Source organism: Peromyscus eremicus, chromosome 22 (assembly GCF_949786415.1).
Source record: "Peromyscus eremicus chromosome 22, PerEre_H2_v1, whole genome shotgun sequence".
NCBI lineage: Eukaryota > Metazoa > Chordata > Mammalia > Rodentia > Cricetidae > Peromyscus > Peromyscus eremicus.
In genome coordinates, this window is record NC_081437.1 from 28713160 (window position 1) to 28734350 (window position 21191).

At 36.9% G+C, this 21191-nt stretch overlaps 1 protein-coding gene across 9 annotated transcripts in view; it reads left to right on the forward strand.

The window, feature by feature from the left end:
• Pum2 (pumilio RNA binding family member 2) overlaps nt 1–21191 on the forward strand; it is an 82016-nt gene that overhangs the window by 32267 nt on the left and 28558 nt on the right. For 6 of the 9 annotated variants that reach the window (XM_059248618.1, XM_059248620.1, XM_059248623.1 and 3 more), the window contains 7 exons: nt 1914–2184; nt 2412–2505; nt 8955–9080; nt 11488–11630; nt 13235–13373; nt 17489–17632; nt 17756–18046. In XM_059248618.1, coding sequence (XP_059104601.1) covers nt 1914–2184; nt 2412–2505; nt 8955–9080; nt 11488–11630; nt 13235–13373; nt 17489–17632; nt 17756–18046 — 1208 coding nt within the window. The remainder of the gene's footprint in view (nt 1–1913; nt 2185–2411; nt 2506–8954; nt 9081–11487; nt 11631–13234; nt 13374–17488; nt 17633–17755; nt 18047–21191) is intronic. The other 3 variants (XM_059248621.1, XM_059248626.1, XM_059248622.1) reach the window with 2 other exon arrangements.

The window sequence follows — 21191 nt, forward strand, 5'->3', positions numbered from 1 at the left end:
CTGTTACTTAGTTTTAGTGAAGGACCGGCATTTAAAACTTGGTTGATTATATATTTATAATTGAAGTGTTAATATACCATTAACTATAGCAAGAAAATAGCACCACTGAAAGCACAATGTTTTCTTTTTGTTCTCTGCTTTTGCTGTATTGAGTCGTTTTGTATGAAATGTTGTTTCTCCCTTCAAACATTAATATGAGCCAGGGAGTGATGGCACACACCTTTAATCCCAGCACTCAGGAGACAGAGGCAGGCGGATCTCTATGAGTTCAAGGCCAGCCTGGTCTACATAGTGAGTTCCAGAACAGCCAGGGCTACACAAAGAAACTCTGTCTCGAAAAACAGACAAAACACCAAAAAGATTAATATGAACTACTTTATTAGTATATTTTGTTCCATTAAGTTTGAAATTGCTAATTAAATAAAAAGTATTACTACTTGACATATAAAAATGCTTCAGAAGAGTAGCTATGGCTTTATGGTCTCTTTCAACTTTTCCACAAAATTCATAGTAATGCATATATCATGAGAATATACATTACTGAAATAAAACTAAAATGAATGTTTAGGGCCATTCCACCTTTTCTAATTGGCTGATTTTTATGTTTCAAGTGAAAAAAATAAAAACTGTTAAACTGTTGTTCCCATGCAAGTTAGGTATGGCTAAAGGTGAAATTTGAAATACAGTATTGCAAAGACAGTGGTTTACTTGAAAGCAGCATAAATGTTTAAATGCCCAGTGAACTGTTCTTTAATTAAGAATTACTTTGTAAACTACTCTGTATATGCTAGCAAATTTAGGCCAATGTGGAACACCTCAAATTAGGGGCTTGTTAGGATTGATGGAACAGCTGACATTAAGGCAAGTAAAACACTCATTACCACTAAACTTAAGTGCTTGTGCTTTGAATTTACTGTGAGTGCATAGATCCTTAAAGCAGTATACTTGGAGTAAGGCTCCTATATAAAATAGGTACAAGAGAAAGAGATAGATTGTAATTTAGGATTAAACATAATGTAAAAAGAATTAGAAACATGAAGGATGTTGATACAAAGGGAAACCAGCACTAAAGTTTTAATCCAATATTAATGGATTTCTTGGGGAAATTAAAGGAGAAGCCATAGTAGGATAGAGAAATGTTGAGTTTTATTTTGTTTATATAGAATTTTTTGTGTGTACTGTATACTTTAAGTTTTGAAAAACTTCTACATTTACATTTCTTTTTGATTGTTTAAACAGAAACAACTTGATATAGTAAGGATGGTCTTTGGGTAGCTATTATACAGGGCTCTCAAGGAGGCTGGCTGGTTGATTGGCTGGCTGCTGCTTGCTTTCTTGCTCATTCTTTCTTTTGTTCTTTTAGTTAGAACTACCTAGTTGTACATTCATTCTAATTAAGGAAGCAGGTCCAAAAGGTCAAAGGATTCGCTCAGAAAACCTTAGAATCATAAGTCAGCCTTTTGTTTTAGTTGAGGCTTCTTTAAGTCATGAAAACCATAACCATGATGTCTGGTCAGTTTTTTTCTTGGGTAGATTTTTATTTTGAGTCTTGTCATATTTGTTATTTGTCTTAATTTTTGCCTATGATTTTAGACAAAAGTTTCAGGTAGTATAGTCCTAAGTTGTAATAATGGACAACTTTTCTTACCTGTGTATTTATCTTACCTGTATGATTGAGTTATATGATATGCTATTCAAGTTGAGCAAGTAATGATACTAAAAATACTGAAACTATGTCAACTCTTAAGTAGTTATTAAATAGGAAAAAAAACATGAGAAATGGAATGGTTGATGGCTCGGAAAACCTTTATTTATTCTTTATATTCTGGGGACCATTTGTTTTTCATACTTTACCATCTTACCCTTTGATTTGCTACTTTTATCCATAGTGCTTTTCTATTTTCTTTGTTTAGTCGTACTCCTGGAAGTCGTCAAGCCTCTCCAACTGAAGTAGTTGAGCGCCTTGGCCCCAGTAGTAATCCCCCAGAAGGATTGGGTCCTCTTCCTAATCCTACAGCTAATAAACCACTTGTTGAAGAATTTTCAAATCCTGAAACTCAGAATCTGGATGCCATGGACCAAGTTGGTCTGGATTCCTTACAGTTTGACTATCCTGGTAATCAGGTACCCATGGACTCTTCAGGAGCTACTGTAGGCCTTTTTGACTACAGTTCCCAGCAACAGGTGAAGTATGCTTTTTATAGGAATCTCTTTAACATATAGGTATAACCTGAAGTGCTGTGAATCATTAACATGAATGATAGGGGTTTTGACAGCATTTGTTAAAATATTGTTATGGTTAAGAAAGTTCTTCAAATAAGTTTAAAATATTCACAACTTTCTAATAAGAGTTGCAGTGTTTTGGTATTAATTTTGGTATTAATCTTTGTATTAAATGTTTTCCCTGATAGCTCTTTCAGAGGACTAATGCACTAACAGTTCAGCAGTTAACTGCAGCTCAACAGCAGCAATATGCATTAGCAGCAGCTCAGCAGCCACATATAGGTAAGTCTTTATGAATTACCCTTTCTCATTTCCTGATTTGGTGACATTTTGTTAATTTTGAAAACACCTTTAAAGTTGGTAGTAATAGATTGCATACTAAGGATTGAGTAATGGAGGAAATTGTTTTTTATTTTTATTTTTTCATCATTGGTTAAATATCTGTAATTTAGGCCTGCAAAGTTGTTGGGTGAAGGCATTTTCACAATACCTGACCCAAATTTAATCTTAATCCCCAGGAGAAGGAAGAGCACTAGCTCCTCCAGATTGTCCTCTGACTTCAACATGTGCTATGGCATGAGAACACACACATTTTAAAATTTGAAAATCTAAACTTAATAAAATCTTAGTTCCTAAGATTTTTCTCAGTGGGTAGTTGAGAATCAAATGTCCAGAAACAAAATGTTATTTATATCTACTATCCTATTAGAATATTTATTTTTAGAATTATTCAAAAACAGGAATCCTAAGGAATTTCCTTTAAAATAGTTAACTTTTTTGGCATCTAGTTCTAACTAATGTGAATTAACTCAGTTGTATATTTATTATTGATAGAATTCAATCTTGGATGCATGTTTTGTCTATATTAGGCTTAGTTTTGTCCTTGTTTCTTGTTTTTCCTACCAAGTGTTCATCTTCACTGTTTATTAATATAGATACATTTTGCTAATAGCTGTTTCCTTTTTCCTTTCTCAGCTTTGAGTCTCACCCTTTTTCCTTATATGGAGTGAGAGTTTAAGTGCAATATATTTTTGGGATTTTTTTTAAGGGTAATTATAGATTTGTGAAGTTTCAACCAGTATAGATAATTCCCTCGTACCCTTCTATTTAGTTTCTTCTAATCCTCCTCCTTAAATATAGTACATTAGCTGGGTGGTAGTGTGGCATGCCTTTAATCCCAGGCAGAGGCAGGGGATCTTTGTGAGTTCAAGGTCAACCTGGTGTACAGAGTGAGTTCCAGGATAGTCAGGGCTGCACAGAGAAACCCTGTTTCAAAACAGGGAAAAAATAACTATAGCACATTACAACAAACAATATGACATTGATATAGTGCATATATAGTTTTGTATAATTTTATCACTCTAGATTTGTCTAACTTGTCTATCTGATTTTGGATAAATTTGATTTATTATTTAGTTGGGAAAGTCTCAGGTGGTTTTTGTTGTTTTGCTTGTTTGTTTGGTGCTGGGAATTGAATTTAGAACCTTCCATGTGATCCCTAGGTATCTCACACTGAGCTGGATTTCCAGGCCACAAGTGCTCTGTTTCTCTTCCCTCAAATGTGTATTGTCCTCTGTTAGTGCTGCTAAGGCTTCCTAGGAATTTTACTTTGGGTTTTTACAAGGATAGATGCAATTATAGTTTTTTCCTAATTGCAGTATCCTTTCTGGCCTTGTTTCTTTCTCTGGGCCTCCTTTATTCATGTGTTTGCTCAAGTGTTTATTAATTCAATCCTTCTCTTACTGTTGAAAATGTACTTGTTCCTGTCTGCTCATGAAACCTAACAGGTATTCTATTGGGACTTTATGGTATGTTTTAAAATTTTACAGACTGTTGGTCTTTGGATTTTTTAAAGTTTTTGGAGGGTTCTTTTTGATATGAACTTCGGAATCATCTAATCTGCTTCCAGAATATGAGATTGGATTTTTAAAATATATGTAGGAAAAATTAACATGGCATAAATTACCCTTATTAATGAATGCAAACTGTCATTCTTTTGTTCAAATTTAGTGGTCATGGGGTGCAGCTCAGTTTCTTTTCTTTTAAAAAAATTTCAATATTTGTCTTTCTTTAGGTGTATGTGGGTCAGTTAGTGTGAGCATGTAAATGCTTGTAAATGCCCTTGGAGCACATAAAAGGGTATCAGATTCCCTGGAGCTGGTGTAGTATAGTTATGTGTTACCTGATGTGGTCCTGGGAAGAGAAATGTATCCTGTACAAGATCAGCAAACATTTAACTGCTAAGCTAATCTTTACAGTCCTTGATCCTCAATTCTAAGGGTCATTTATATATAAGTGACATCAGTCTCTTGTGTTTTGCAGTTGTCAGGTTTTGTTACCACAATACTTGCTTAATGAAATAATTTTAAGAAATGCTTTTTGGGGCTGGAGAGATGGCTCAGAGGTTAAGAGCACTGGCTGTTCTTCCAGAGGTCCTGAGTTCAATTTCCAGCAACCACATGGTGGCTCACAACCACTTGTAATGAGATCTGGTGCCCTCTTCTGGCCTGCAGGCCTACACGCAGGCAGAACATTGTTGTATGCATAATAAATAAATAAATCTTTAAAAAAAAAAGAAATGCTTTTTGTGTGTCAGAGTTCATTCAGTAGTTGATGTTTATTGAATTTAGATGATCTGAAACCATTTTGACAACTTGATGCACACTTGGAAACCTGAATAATTTGAAAGTATTTCTAAGGAAATAAAAGCTATCAAACTTGATTCCATGTGTTTTTTTTGTTTGTTTGTTTGTTTTTGTTTTTGTTTTTTTGTTTTTTTTTTGAGACAGAGTTTCTCCGTGTAACAGTCCTGGCTGACCTGGAATTTGCTCTATAGACCAGGCTGGCTTTGAACTCAGAGATCTGCCTGCCTCTGTCTCCTGAGTGCAGGGATTAAAGGCCTGGGCCACCACCATACAGCTTCATCAAAGGGGCTTCATCAAACTTTTTCTATAGAAGGGGAAATACAGCAAATACTTTAAGTTTTTCAGTCCATATGGTCTCAGCTAGTTACTCCACTGAAGTAACATGAAAGTTGTCATAAGAAGGATAATGGTTTTTAATATAACTCGTGGGTTCCTAAGTTAGCATTTCTTGTTTGGCATGTTCTTTTTTTTTTTTTTTTTTTCAAACATCTAGAAATTATAGAACAGCTGTTTGGTTTTGTTTTACAAAAATAAGTAGCAGGCTAGACTTGGCCCATATAAAAGTAGGTTAGAAATAAGTATTAGATACAACTTTTTTTTTTTTTTTTTACAAATGGGCACTATAAATAGAAAACAGATGTTTGTAGATGAATTTCTGAATGGTCTTACTAAATAAAAAACATGGAACCAAATATAGGATGGTGAAAGACTTAGAGATCAGGGAAATAGGAATAGCCACCAGCCAGCCTTAACCTCACCAGCTCTGCAGCTTCTAAATACAAGCTACTTTTCCTGTCTTACCCGCACCTTTCTTGCCTTGCTGTTCTGCCCTCTCATTGGCTATCTTAGCCCAGCTACCTCACTTCCTTGTCACTGCCTGTCTGTACAGACCTCCAGGTCTCTATGGTTGGTACTGGGATTAAAGGCATGTGTCACCATGCTTGGCTCTGTTTTCTAATATGGCCTTAAACACATAGAGACCCTTTCTGCTAGCTAAGTGATCGTAATTAAGGGCGTGGGCTACCACTGCCTGACTTCTATGCTTACTTAAAAATGGCTTCCTATTTCCTCTGATTTCCAGGCAAACTTTATTAAAGCACAAATAAAATATCACCACAGGGTTTCTCTGTGTAGTTTTGGTTCTTGTCCTCTTTCTTGGTCTGTAGACCAGGCTGGCCTCGAACTCACAGAGATCCACCTGCCTCTGCCTCCCGAGCGCTGGGATTAAAGGCGTGCACCACCACCGCCCAACTTTGTTCAACTATATTAAAATTTTTATTATTTATGCTGATTAAGAGTACAGTATTTGGTCTAGGAAATACAAGTATGTCAGATAAGAACACTTATACATAGGCATGTGCTTGTGTGTTTAGGGAGAATTATATAATCTTAACAAATCATTTTTTGTGTACTGTGTTGCATGGGGGAGTGAGCGGTTAAACTTGGGTTTGCAGGCTTGGCAGCAGGTACCTTTACCCACTGAGATATCTTGACACTCAGTCCAACTTGCTAAGTAGCCAAGGGTGACCCTGACTTCTGGCCTACTTGCCTCCACTTCCCAGTGCTGAAATAGACATGTGCCACCATGCCAGATACCAATTATAATCTTAGCAATGAGTAAAAATGCTTATTTGAAAATAGCCTGGGAATAATTGAGTCTCCTTTTTTCTTGGATTGAAAATTTTAATTAAAAAGTAAGATTTACGAAATATGGCACATTTGGCCAGAATTAAACTGTCTGCTTTTGCTTATTTCAGTGTTTCACTGATCAGATTGATTACAAAATTTGATAGGTTCCTCTTTTGGCAAGTTGTAAGTGGCTTAAATAATTTTGTGATTAAAGCTGTAAAATGTATTTTAGAAAGTAAACCTAGTTTTTCAATTTCCTTTTTAGTGGCTTGAGTAAAACACCAATACTTGTATATAATTTTCTATTCCTATAATAATTAAATCCAGAATAGATGAACCAGGGAGAACCTAATTTTTTTAGACTTTATTATTGTCTGCGTCACATACACGTGTGTGTATATGAGTGCCTAAGAAGGCTGAAGTGAAATGCATTTGTGAGATGCCTGATGTAGGCTTTGGCAACTGAACTTGGGTCCTTTGCAAAAACCAGTTTGTACTCGTAATCACTTGAGCATCCAGCCCCAACCAGAGAGGAATCTTGGAACCTTTGACCCAGGGTAGAGTTGAGCTTGTGACTCTGAGCAGATGATGTTAAGTATAAGAATATTCCTGAACCTGCATTTTAATTAATTTCTTTGCAAAAAGCTGTTTTAAGAAAATGGCTGTGTTGCATCTGGGCATGAAATTGTGTGGATTGCAGCCTATATATTTTTTTGTTTAGTTTTTTCGAGACAGGATTTCTCTGTGTAGTTTTGGTGCCTGTTCTGGATCTCGCTCTGTAACCCAGGCTGGCCTCGAACTTACAGAGATCTGCCTGTCTCTGCCTCCCAAGTGCTGGGATTAAAGGTGTGCGCCACCACCGCTTGTCTGCAGCCTATATCTTTAAAAATTAAGCCTGTTATGAAAGTAATAGAAAAATTGAGCATAGTGGAATATAAGTGCATTGGAATTTTACAAGAGTAATCCTAAGTACAGGAGGCTGGATTTGTGTGTGTGTGTGTGTGTGTGTGTGTGTGATACTGTTTATATGTAGACGTTACATTCTTTTGAAATCTTTAAAATTTGAAACTAGTAGTGTTTATGAGCAGTGTCAGAATCTCTTTAGAATTATTCTAAAACCTAGCCAGGCATAGTGGGGCATACCTTTAATCCCAGCCCTTGGCAGGCAGAGGCAGGCAGATCTCTGTGAGTTCAATGCTAGCCGGGTATACATAGAGGGAGTTTTGGGACAGTCAGGACTATGTAGAGAAACCCTGTCTAAAAAAACAAAACAAGGCCGGGCGGTGGTGGCGCACACCTTTAATCCCAGCACTCGCGAGGCAGAGCGAGGCGGATCTCTGTGAGTTCGAGGCCAGCCTCGTCTCCAAAGCGAGTTCCAGGAAAGGCACAAAGCTACACAGAGAAACCCTGTCTCGAAAAACAAACAAAACAAAAAACCGAAAAAAACGTAACACCCATCATTATCATTATCCATCATCATCTAAAGTTGGGTCTCTATTGATAAGAATACCAAATATATATAATTTTTGATCATTTTTGTATTTTACTTAATGTGTATGGACTTATATTAAATTCAGAAATAGACTTAAAATCACTCTCTTCTTTTAAATTCTTAAAATCCTTTTTGGTTTTTTTTTTTTTTTTTCAAGACAAGGTTTCTCTGTAGCCTTGAAACTTGTCCTGGAACTCGCTCTGTAGATCAGGCTGGCTTTGAACTCAGAGATCCACTTGTCTGTCTCCTGAGTGCTGGAATTAAAGGTGTTAGATTCCTTGTTTTCACATTACCTTCAGGACAAAGTCCAGACTACTTAGGACGAGCCTGGAAGCTCTTAATGGATCTTGTGGGTATAGTTCCAGCTCTACTTAATTTTACTCTATAAGTTGTTTATCTTACCAACCACTCACAGAGTTTGTTAGATATCACTTTTCTCTGTGCTAATAAAACACATTTGACTATATTTTCATTGGTAAGTTACTTATTTTCCTGTTATTCGTCACTGAATTCCTCGCTCAAGTGTGCTAAAAGTTTGAGAAACAACTACTGAATAATAATAGATCTAGATTCAAGCACTTACTGTTTATTTGAGACAGGGTTCCTCTGTGTAGCCCTTACGGTCCTGGAACTCACTATATAGACCAGGCTGGCCTTGAAATCAGAGATCTGCCTGCTCTGCCTCTTGAGTGCTGGCTTAAGGCATGAACCACCACTGCCCGGCTACTGTATTTATTAACTGACACTATCCAATCATTTCATACTTTATATCACTTCATTTCATACTTGAATATCTGTAAAGGCCCTATAAAACAGCTGGTGTTACCTGTTCTGTAAATGGGGTTATTCAGTAAAAAATTGAACCCTTATACATGGTCCCACTCCAGATTCAGAGTAGAAATGTTTTTACCTAGTGAAGAAACACTTTACATTTTATTTATTATTTCTCACCCTTTTAAATATAGCTGGTGTATTCTCAGCAGGCCTTGCTCCAGCTGCATTTGTGCCAAATCCATATATTATTAGTGCTGCTCCTCCAGGGACCGACCCGTATACTGCAGCAGGATTGGCTGCAGCAGCAACATTAGCAGGTAACTTGTTGTTCATCATTGTTACTTGTTATGAATTTAGTTTTAACCTTGATGTAAGTTTTATTTTTGTCTGAGTAGTTTGACATTCCTCTGAGAAACTACTATATTGTTAAAAATAAACTGAAATTTGCAGGGAGTTAGTTTATTTTTCAACTATACTATTACAGAGCAGCAGCATGGCTGCAATAACTTTTTCATCTCTGTGTATAGTTGGTTTATATTTGTAGTTTGTAGCTTAGAAATCCTACAGTGTGGACCATACATCTTCATTTAAATAATTGATCCCATTACTCCAAAACAAAGTGACATTATTTTTCAGAAAATACTAGCAGTAGGTGAAACTCTTGAAAAGAATGCATATCTAAAAGGTTCTTAAGCATTACAAGCAAACTGGGGTGCAAAGGGTGTGGAAGACAATTTACTGAAAGTTGTCCCTTGTAGCCAAAGCTAGTCAGGTGCAGTCTGACAGAACAATTTGCTGGTTGTGTGTAAAGTCACTGGGGGGAGTTTGGTTTTAGGTTGAATTGGCTACAGATACAGAACTGAGTTCAGTCCTTAAGCATGCTTTATATTGATTTATAGAGGCAAGAATGTGTTGTTGTCATTCTTGGGTTCACTTGCATGAGTCTGCGGTGGACTTGGTACTTCTGCATTTCAGAGAGATCTTCCATGCAGTGATCATCACCAGTTAGTACTTAGGACTATTGAACAGTCCGTCTTTTTGTGGATATTGATAGCTTTCAAACTTAAGACATTGCTTTAAAAAAAAATGAGAGGAAAAAAAGCTAATTTCAAATTCTTATTTGCTGTCTAGTTTAGACTAGACTGAAAAAAATCTGTACCACATAATTCTATAAGGATGTGCAGTTTTCTGGTGTCATTTAACTGAATATTAGTATGTTAATGTTAGTAGATGTGTGTGTGTGTGTGTATATACATTTACCTATAGGACTGAAAAAAGGAACTTCAAGAGATGTTTTAGTACATGCTGCACACTGAGCTTCAATCTTTTAGCACTGTGAGTGTTCAGTAGAAATGTAATATAAGCCAGAAAATACAGCTCACCAATTTTTCAGATGGCCATAATATAAAAGTAAAGAAACAGATAAAAAGTAGTTTTCTAACATTCTTCACTATAGGTTGTGTTTAAATCACTATCATTAGAAATATATTTTGCCTTTAAGTTTGTAAGAGATTTCCATTTTAGTAATTTGGTCTTTTATGCTGAGCTTTATTTTCTTCTAAACTAGGTGAGTTTGGCTTTTTAAAGTAAACAAGTTAATTGTCCTAATTTGATCTGGCATGATATTAGGAAATTTGTTGTTGTCTGTCACAAATTAGGACATTGACTCATTTCCTTTTTGGTGGACTCGTCTTTTGTTCTATATAATCTATATCATCAAATATCAAGTAGAGCAGAAACAGTCCGTTTAAATTTTCCGAGTTTGCTTTCTTCCTTTTTTTGGTTTTTTCAAGACAGGGTCTCTCTGTGTATTCTTGGCTGTACTAGAACTCACTCTGTAGACTAGGCTGGCCTTGAACTCACAGAGGCCCATCTGCTTCTGCCTCCCAAGTTCTGGGATTAAAGTTGTGCACCACCACCGCCAGACCTAGTTTGTTTTCTTTACCCTCATTTTCTTTCCTTGAATCCTCTAGTTCTTGTCCTGACTACTAGTCTCATTTTCTTGACCACATAAATACTGGTACCTTGTTTGTTTTTATATGATTCTCAGTTGCTTGTAAGGAGGGTGAATAATGTCTTTAAACTACAGGCTTACAGTTCAAGTATTGTTGTTTCTTGTAAGCTTGTTCACTAGTTTTTTTACAAAGTAAAAGTTAATTTTAAAATCACCAAAAAATACTCTTTTTCAACTAATGAATTATCTTTAAGAAGCATTACAGTTTTATGGTATCTAATGTACTACCATTTTATCTATGTCTATACTAGACGCATACATTGGCAGTTAATACATGTGAATGTTTAAGTCTCTGTCATTTCATTGGTAGCCTTGAGTTTTGCTTCAAGTCTATATAGTAAGACCGCTGCTGTCATGAATGTTCTTATCTTGGACAATCAGTAAATACTAAGCTGGTATGGAGATAAGTACTTGTGAAGCTGAGGCAGGACATTATGAGTTTGAGACCAGTTGGCTACAAACTAAGTCTGTTCAGTTTAAAAAAAATAATAAAAAATAAAAAAAACCACACAAGCCCATACCAGAATGCTGCTACTATGTCTTAATAGAATCAGAAAAAGCGTTGAGTAGCAAGTGTGGGTGAGTAGAAAGATTATAAGGATATGGTCAGCTCCTAAGTCTTATGCTTGTCTCCTTTAATAATAACTGATCTCGTATATAAAATCTAGTGACTTTTTTTTTTTTCTTTTGGTGGGGCATGTGGGGTTTAGGTCCAGCAGTGGTTCCACCTCAGTATTACGGTGTTCCATGGGGGGTGTATCCAGCCAATTTATTTCAGCAGCAAGCTGCTGCTGCGGCAAACAACACAGCCAACCAGCAAGCAGCATCACAAGCTCAGCCTGGACAACAGCAGGTAGGCCTCTCCATGAAATAATAACCTGAGAAGTATGTCTGTTCCCTCAGTAGATAGCAAGGTACTTAGTATACATGCATAACTACTTACTGACTTTTGTTTTTATATTCTGATCATCATTATTTTGCTTTCTTCAAATATCCAGCGATTTTTAAAACTTGAATAAAATTATCACTTTTTAAAAAGTTATTGCGGGGTAGTGGTGACGAACACCTTTAGTCCCATCACTTAGGAGGCAGAGGCAGACAGATGTGTGTGAGTTCTAAGCCACCCAGGTCTACAGAGCAAGTTTCAGGACAGCCAAACAAACAAATAAAATCAAAAAAGAGCTGCTAATAAACCTGAAGTGGTGGTAAATGTCTCTAATCTCCATCACTAGGAAGCTGAGGCATAACGATCATGAATCTTTGGCTAGCCCACCATGAATAATGAGAAACAACAAAATACACATTATTGATGTCCATATCAAAGAGCTTGCTCCTTTAATTATCTTCAGATGTTTATAATGCCATTTTGTTTAGTAAAAGGAGACAAATTTAAGTGCTTTACATTTTCAAACAAAGTATTTATTAGAGTTTTTGACAGGTTCTTGCTATGTAGCCATGGAAGGCCTCAAACTCAAAGAGATCCTCCTTTCTCTGCCTCCAGAGGTTATCTTATTTCAGGCCCTTTCAGAAATTATCATAATAAATGTAAACACATTGTTGGTAAATATGAAAACTCTGGCTCCATATTCATCTTACTTCTATAAAAGCAACTTAATAAATACCTTGTTGCTTGCATGGTAGCCAGTTTTTGTTATGAATTTTCTTTAAATTTTTTTTAAATGGTAGAGATGCTCTGTAGAAGCTGTCGTTTAGCTCAGTCATTGTATATTATATATCATTTAATAATTTCTTATAACCTATATCTTTGGCCAGATAAATGTTGCTGGAGAGGAGAGGAGGGGAGAGGGAGAAAGAGAGAGAGAGAAAACTTAGATTGACTCCAATCTGTCCTGAATTATGTGGATATTTGTAAAATATATTATTAATTTCATCATGATTGTGTTGCTTTATATTTTTCACACTGAGATTTCATGTTGAAATGAGCTAATGTTCTCTGGAATGCAAAATTTAGAGGATTTTTTGTTGTTTTGGTCTGGTTTTGTTTTGTTTTTGTTGTTTGCTTGGTTTTGGGGTTTTTTGTTTGTTTTTGTTTGTTGGGTTTTTTTGAGATGGGCATCACAGTCTCAAAGAAGAGTCATAATTTCTTCCTTTACACTTAATCATGTTTCAATTTTTAGCCTTGGAAAATAATTGTAATAAATAAGATTTAGCCATTTCCTCTTTAGTCAGATCTTTTTAAAAAAAAAAAGATATCTTAGTAAGGCATAAATATTAGAAGTTACTTTTACCCAAAGACATAGAACCTCTATGTTTCTTTATAGATAGTTATAGTTAAGAACTAGTAGTGGGTTTTTTATGATAAAAATCATAACTTTTCATGATGAATTTACATTTCATTCTTCAGCGAATATCTAAAATCCACTTGTGATATGTTCAAGGTTGTCTGAGATGAATTTGTTATTCTATTGCTTTAAGAGAATCATTTGTCCTTTCTAGGTTCTTCGTGCTGGAGCAGGTCAGCGTCCTATTACTCCCAGTCAGGGCCAGCAAGGGCAGCAAGCAGAATCACTTGCAGCAGCTGCAGCTGCAAACCCAACTTTGGCTTTTGGTCAGGGTCTTGCTGCAGGCATGCCAGGTATATAAGTAGTTTGGGGAGTTGGTTTTTGCTTGAGTGGTTGGTGGAGGTGGGGGGCAGAGTTCAAGATTGAAAATGTTAAATGAGGAGTGACGAACTCAGAATCTTGGAAGCTTTGCCTACTTGATAATACATTATTTAAAACCCAGATCCAGGCCGGGCGGTGGTGGCGCACGCCTTTAATCCCAGCACTCGGGAGGCAGAGCCAGGCGGATCTCTGTGAGTTCGAGGCCAGCCTGGTCTCCAAAGCGAGTTCCAGGAAAGGCGCAAAGCTACACAGAGAAACCCTGTCTCGAAAAACAAAAAAAAAAAAACCCAGATCCAGATATTAATACTTGAAATCAAATGTTTTTGTTTTGTGAGACCCAATTGTGGGAATGACAAGAGTATATCAGAATTCTCAACGTAGCTACTTTCTTTTTTTATTGTGATGTGAACCATGGTGTCTTTTCACCTCAACTAATATAACCTCTCACATTCTAAGAGGCCCTTCTCCCAGCTGATTCTAGATTGACAAGTTGACAACTAAAATTGATAGTATCACGTGTAATTATCCAATATCAGGAATATTAACCTTTCACAAAAAGCCATAAGGGGGAGCTTTGGTGATTAAAAGAGCAGGTTGCCCCTCTAAAGGTCCCTGGTTTGATTTTCAGAACTCATGGTGTCTCACTACCATGTAGTTTGAGTTCTAGGACATCCAACATCCTCTCCTGGCATCTGCTGGCACCAGGCAGATACATGGTACCCAGACATACATGCAAGCCAATACCTGTACACATTTTAAAAGAGAAAGCAATCTGTAGAATCTCATGTTAATAAACTGGAAATTGTGGACTGAATAAATTTGCATTTTTATGTCCATCTTTGCTGTAAATAGTAGGTCTATTACAGAAGTAATACAGCTTTTTTCCCAATATAGCTCACATCTATTCTCAACAGATACTTTTAAGAATCCAGTCATCTTTTTCTTTCCATCCAGGCTCCAGTAGCTTATCTTTCCTTTTTTCCTGCCCTAACAGAGGTTTTGTCCTTAGACCCTGTTGTTTACAGGATGTCCAGAATGAAAGAGAATCAAATCAGGTGATCCATTCCTCTTCTCATGATTGATCCTCTAGTGGTTTCCTGCTTTTCTGAGTAACAATCTTAAGTCCCTACAGTGGGCTGTTAAGATCTGTGTCCTCTTCTTGCCCAGTTAGCTAACTCTCCGTCCCTTACCTGGTTTCAGCCTTATTAGAGACTTACTCTCTGTTCCACTGTTGGGAGAACACTTCTTATGGAAATCTTTTTGGCTTGTTCTTTAGATTTCTTTGGCGTTTTTGTCATATATGAGAATTTTTTTTTACATATAACTTAAAGTCATGCCGGCGGTGGTGGGGCACGCCTTTAATCCCAGCACTCGGGAGGCAGGGGCAGGTGGATCTCTGTGAGTTCAAGGCCAGCTTGGTCTACAAAGTGAGTTCCAGGAAAGGTGCAAAGCTACACAGAGAAACCCTGTCTGGAAAAAAACAACAACAAAAACGTTGACCCTGCTGTCACTAGTTGGTGCTACTAATAATATATTCTGTCTTTAGTTTCTTTCTCTTCAGTACTTAAAACTCTTGGGAATATTCTTTCACTTTTTAAAAGGCTTTATTTGTTACCTATTAGTATTTATTACCTGTGTATGCAGGTGCCCATGGAAGCCAGAAGGGGTGTAACTCCTTGGAACAAGAGTAACAAACATCTCTGAGTCCCCCCACCTGGGTTCTGAGATCTGACCTTGGGTCTTCTAATAGAGCAGCTTGTACTTCCAACTGCTGAGCCCTCTCTCCTGCCTCTTTTCTACTTATTGTTTATTCTACTCTTGGTGGTAGAAAAGAATTTCCTTGGGAACAAAGGTGTTTCTTTTAATTGTTCGTCCTACCTGACATAATGGTAATTAATCGATAAGTAGGTCAGGTGGATAAGTGTGTGGACAATATGTTGGGAATGAGATAGAGGAAGAAAAACATGACCCACACCCTGTGGTGATAAGCAACATGTCCTTATTTCCAGAACATATTTTGGTTTTCATTTTAAACTTTTTGGAAAGTTTTGAGGAGGAATGTTATTATATTAAAAGATTAACGAGCTTAAAATTATAAAGATGAGCCGGGCGGTGGTGGCGCACGCCTTTAATCCCAGCATTTGGGAGGCAGAGCCAGGCGGATCTCTGTGAGTTTGAGGCCAGCCTGGGCTACAGAGTGAGTTCCAGGACAGGTCTACACAGAGAAACCCTTCTTAAAAAACTGGGGAAAAAATTACAAAGATGAGATAAGGGACATGACGTCAATCCATTTGGACAGGAGTAGTGGTGATCAAAAGTGGATGGATTTGAGAGATTGACAGGGTCAAGTGAACAGGGCTTACAGGAAATGACTATCTAAATTGCTATTGGGAATTTATATACATCATTTAAGTATGGTTTAATGTTTTTTCTACAGAGTATTTGTAACCCAGTATCCAAATGGGGTATCTTTTTTTAAATTTCTTCATTGAGTTGAGGCGTGAGTACAAGTGTGTAAAGGTCAGAAGATAACTTCCACCGCTTGTGGTTGCAGGATAGAGCTCAGGTCATTGGCTTGGCACCTTTACTTACTTGCTGAGCCATCTTGCCAGCTGGATGGACCATAATGCTTTTGAGTGGGAGTACTCTTTGAGTCTTGAATTTAGCACTGTTGTGTGTACCAGAGAGAACTATTGGCTGACATCTACATCTTGAGATGTAAAAGTATTGGTCTTAATGGTAAAGTGTTTATCCCAGCAGAGTTCATTAGCATGAACTGAATTTGCCTATGTTTGAAGCCTCTTTGTTATTTGTTTCTGCATGATTGAGATAAAATACAGTTCAGAACTCTGTGTTCCTGTAATTTGGTATGTTCTGTGGTTTTGCCTCAAACTCACAGAGATCCGCCTGGCTCTGCCTCCCGAGTGCTGGGATTAAAGGCTTGCGCCACCACCGCGCCCGGCTGTTCTGTGTTTTTAAAACTAAGCTCATGAAAGGTTGTTGATACATTTTTCACAGATAGTTGTCAGGCTCTTGTTACTGTGTAAGACAAGTCTTCCTCAGCCTCAGTTCTACGAGAAAATTAAACCTTTTTGCCCCAAAATATCTTGTTAATCATGGTTAACATTTCACCAGTGCTACTAGAGCAGTACTTATTATATACTGTCCTTGGGAAGATTAACAAAATTGTCACATGAGTGATTTTTGTGTGTTTTGGTTCCTGAGGAAGCATTCCCTTGAGAGAAGCTGCTTAGAGGTGAATTTCACTTTCCTGTATTTTTGAGTTATGTGAAAATGTTATCTGCCTCATCTACAAGGCTACAATAAAACTAATGCCTATATGAGAATCTTTACAGGTAGACTTTTAGTGATTTTTAAGTTATCTGTTCAGATTATATTTAAGAAAATTTCTTAATTTTTTTCCCCCCGTGGGTGGGGTTGTTGAGACAGGTTCTCTCTATATGTAGTTATGGCTGTCCTAGACCAGGCTGGTGTCTGAACTCACAAAACTTTTAAAAATATATTTATTTTTATTATATGTATGAGTGATTTGCCTACACCGATGTTTTGGATCCCTTAAAATTGCTCGTAAGCTGCTATGTAGGGATTGGGAACTGAACCCCATGTTCTTTGCAACAATAGTGAGTGTTCTTAGCCTCTGAGCCATATTTCTAGCTCCCACATTTTAAGATATTAAAGCTTGCAAGTGAAATTCTAAGGGAATATTGATAATGAGGCACTTGGTCTAAAATTTACGTGATAAGCTTTTTATAGACTCACTTCCCCATGTCTTTCAAGCCACTCTCTTTGTCCCGGACTACATGGTGATAGTTTTCTACTACTGAGTTGTTGGTAGTCTGTAGCTTCTGTTTTAAGGACAATAATTCTATCCGTAATGTGTAAGTAAAAGACATTGCTGATAAAACTACTTGGGAGAATGTTTACCTGTGTTTTCCAGTGGTTGGTATTCAAAAGTTTGGTAGTAATAGTATGAAACAGGTTGATAAGACACAAATATAAAGGAAATATTGATGTTTTCTGCAGTAAAGTGTTGTCATTAATAAATACTCATTTTGATATTATCTAGGCTATCAAGTACTAGCTCCAACTGCCTATTATGATCAGACTGGTGCCTTAGTGGTTGGCCCTGGAGCAAGAACTGGCCTTGGAGCTCCAGTACGCTTAATGGCTCCAACACCTGTCTTAATTAGTTCAGCAGCAGCACAGGCTGGTAAGTATAACTGACATCTTTAGAGATGATATTTTTCTGGAGTTTAATTTTTTTAATTAAACGTGTATATTTAAGTATTCTTTTCTGGGTAGTTTTAAGAAGTATCTGAAATTTATTTTGCAGCGGCAGCAGCAGCTGGGGGAACTGCAAATAGTCTTCCAGGCAACACAAATGGGCTGTTTCGGCCGATTGGCACTCAGCCGCCGCAGCAGCCACAGCAGCAGCCGCAGCCGCCAAGCTCTAACCTGCAGTCTAGTTCCTTTTATGGGAGCAGCTCTTTGACTAACAGCTCCCAGAGCAGCTCCTTGTTCTCTCACGGGCCTGGCCAGCCTGCAAGTGCGTCTCTTGGCTTTGGAAGTGGTAGCTCTTTGGGAGCTGCAATAGGCTCAGCCCTCAGTGGATTTGGCTCATCAGGTAAGTTTGTTTAAAAACAAGTGTACTTTGCTAAGTCTACCTGAGGTGTTTGAGTTTTTAATATAAAGATAAGCAGTAATAACATAGTGTGCGCGGGATAGGAATAAAGTGTGGGGCTTTTAGTTTAATTTCACAGAATTCCTTCCTGTCCATCTTTAAGCATTTAGAAATGTTTAGCTTAGTTTAGCAGCCCATCCTCCCCTGCCCCCAGCTTAAGAATTTAGTACTCTAAATTTTGCTCATCACTGGCTCTTCCTTATTCTCCATACTGTTGGAGAAGGCAAATACGTTGCCACCTAAAATATGGATAACTCATATTGGGTGGTGCGTTCTTACCAGGTTTGGGTAGCTGATTATGATTTTCTCTAGTTGCCATAATGTCTAAATAATTGTTGAAACTCTCTAAACAGTCCCTTAAGAAACAACCAATATACTTAAATAATTTAGCTTTTTTCATTGTAGTTAATCTAATAGATTGTCTCTACTTAGCTTATGAAATCATAATTTTAAAACACCTTCACAATAGGTAAGAACAGCTTACCCCTAATTATGTTGATATAATTGGTGGCCTTCAAGAGGACACAAATAGGAATTTTACTTCAAGGGATTTTTTTTTATAATCTAAAGTCCTTAACATTTATATTTAATAATTCTAAAATCCTTAATACTCATTTTCCATCTTTTTTTTACACTTCCTATTCTTTTCTGCTGTGGAAAATGACAAAACTGGGTCTTTGGATGTAGCTCAGTTGGTAGAGTACTTGTCTACATGCACAACGCCCTGGGTTTGATCCCTAGCACAGCATACAGTGGATGTGGTGATGCAGGTTCAGAATGCCAGTACTTGACAGGTAGAGATGTCAGAAGTTCAGGGTCATACTTTGTTACATAGTGAACTTGAGACCAACCTAGCTACATGAGGCCCTGTTCTCCTCACATAAAAAAAAGAAAATGGCAAAACTAATGCAGTGCTAATTATCAGTAATTGCCATTTTTCTGATACCTTCTGAACTTTTAATATTCATCTTCGTAGTAGAAATGACCTAGAACAACTATAAAATTGTGGGGAATAAAAGGCACCTTCAGTTCCAAAGAAGTATAATAAAGGAATGCCATACTTGCCTACAAAATTTTCTAAATAATGAGCACAGGTTAGGGCAAATCTGGCTTGGAGATTGTAGTCACTTGTTTTTTTTTGTTTTGTTTGTTTTGTTTTGGTTTTTTTTTTTGGTCATTGTTTTGTTTTCTTTCATGTGTATGGGTGTTTTGCCTGTATGTATGTCTGTGCACCATATGTGTGCAGTGCCCTCAGAGCCCAGAAGAGGGCGTTGGACCTCTGGGCCTGGAGTTAGAGTTGATTGTGAGCCACCATGGATGCTGGGTTTCCTCTGGAAGAGCAGCCAGTGCTCTTAAACCCTGAGCCAACTCTGCTGCCCAGTCCTTTAAATTGTCTGCTTATTTCATTCCTTTGGAGTTGATTATCTTAATGTCCAAGTGATGCAGTCCTGTGAGACTTAGTCTTTGATTCTAACCCAGTTGAGATATTATCTCCAAAGAATCCTAAATACTCTTAGTAAAACTGAGAGAACATACAGTAGCTTAAAATAGATGTCCTGAACACAACACATAGTTTCTAAACTGTAGGTGTTGTCCCTTATTATCCTTGGGAGTGGGAGTGGGGAACAGCCTTGATAAACTCCATATTCCTTTCTCTAATACATGTTACTGATGCTCTGGTGCATATTTCTAGGTCATCTGCTCAGTTCTTTCAGATTCCCATTTGTCTTAGTGAGGAATTTCCCCTTAGTTTAAGGCACGGGTCTCAGAACTAACCTTCATGCCTCTCACTTTATTCTGATGCCTTGTTCGGGAAATAGCCATTTTACTTGCTTTTAGGAACAGTAAGACTAGCACATAGCTCAGCGTTGGAACAGTTGTCTAGCGTGCATTAGGCCCTGGGTTCAATTCCCGGCACCGTGCAAAAGTGAAATAAAAAGTTGAAATTAATAATTAAAAATAGGAGGCCTTACACTTGACACCTGTAACTGCCTCAAGTTTCATCTTCACCGTTTTTTTGGACATTTTGTGAGAGTCCATTCAAGTGCTATACATATGTATTATTAAAACAAATCTATTACTGCCATGTCACACAATTTCATACTTAAGTGGAATCTAAAATACATAGTTGTTTTTACATAGATTTTTCTTACCATTATGATAGTTTTCGTGTTGAATAGTATTAAATACTTCAATTTATAATACAATTGGCCAGGGAGTGGTAGCCACTGTAATGTAACAATTAAATCATCCTTTCCATGACCTGTTATTTCTAGAGTGATATTTTAGTTGAAAGTTTGTGATATAATATTTCATGCATAGTTGATGAATGAGTAATGATTTCAGCATTTGTCTAGCTTCTGACTATTTTTAGTATATTTTGTTTGTCAATGTTGCAGGTAAATTACATACACAGCTAAATTTAAAGTGCTTTATGTTTTGAAGTAATTTGACTTTTTAAAAAAATTAGTCTTTTAAAATTTTTTAAAAAATATTTTGGAGGAATATATTGCATGAATCATAACCAGTTTCTTTTGGTTATTTGGCAAAGGAATGATAATGCTGCTGCTCTTAGTAGAGAGCTGGTGTCTTTTTCCTTATCGGATAAATTGATTACTAAAATAGTTATGTTAGATAAATACAATATATAATAAATGTTTCAAGCAATCACTTTGACAGTGTCCTTTTAAATTAGCATATTTGATAATAGTGTATGTTGACAATTTTTCGAACATCGACGCAAAAAGACTTATTATATTAAGGCTTAATTTAGATTTACTATTAAAGTGCATATAGCTTCCTTGCAGATTCTAATTCTCATATGTAAGGTCTTAAGATATGAACTTTTCCATAAGTCATGGCCAGAATTTTAGAAACTGCATTGGATATTACAAAAGTCAAATGTTGCATTATCTTGCGTGGTGCAGTGTCATTACTCCCCCACCCCCAACCCCCTTTTTTTTCTGTGTAGGTAATTGATTTTGACAAAAAACGAGGGTAATCAGGGTTCCTCTCTGTGTTATAAGCTCAAACTTGGTTTGCTTATTTGTGTTCTCTAATTGTTTTCTTTAATACATACCGTGTATGA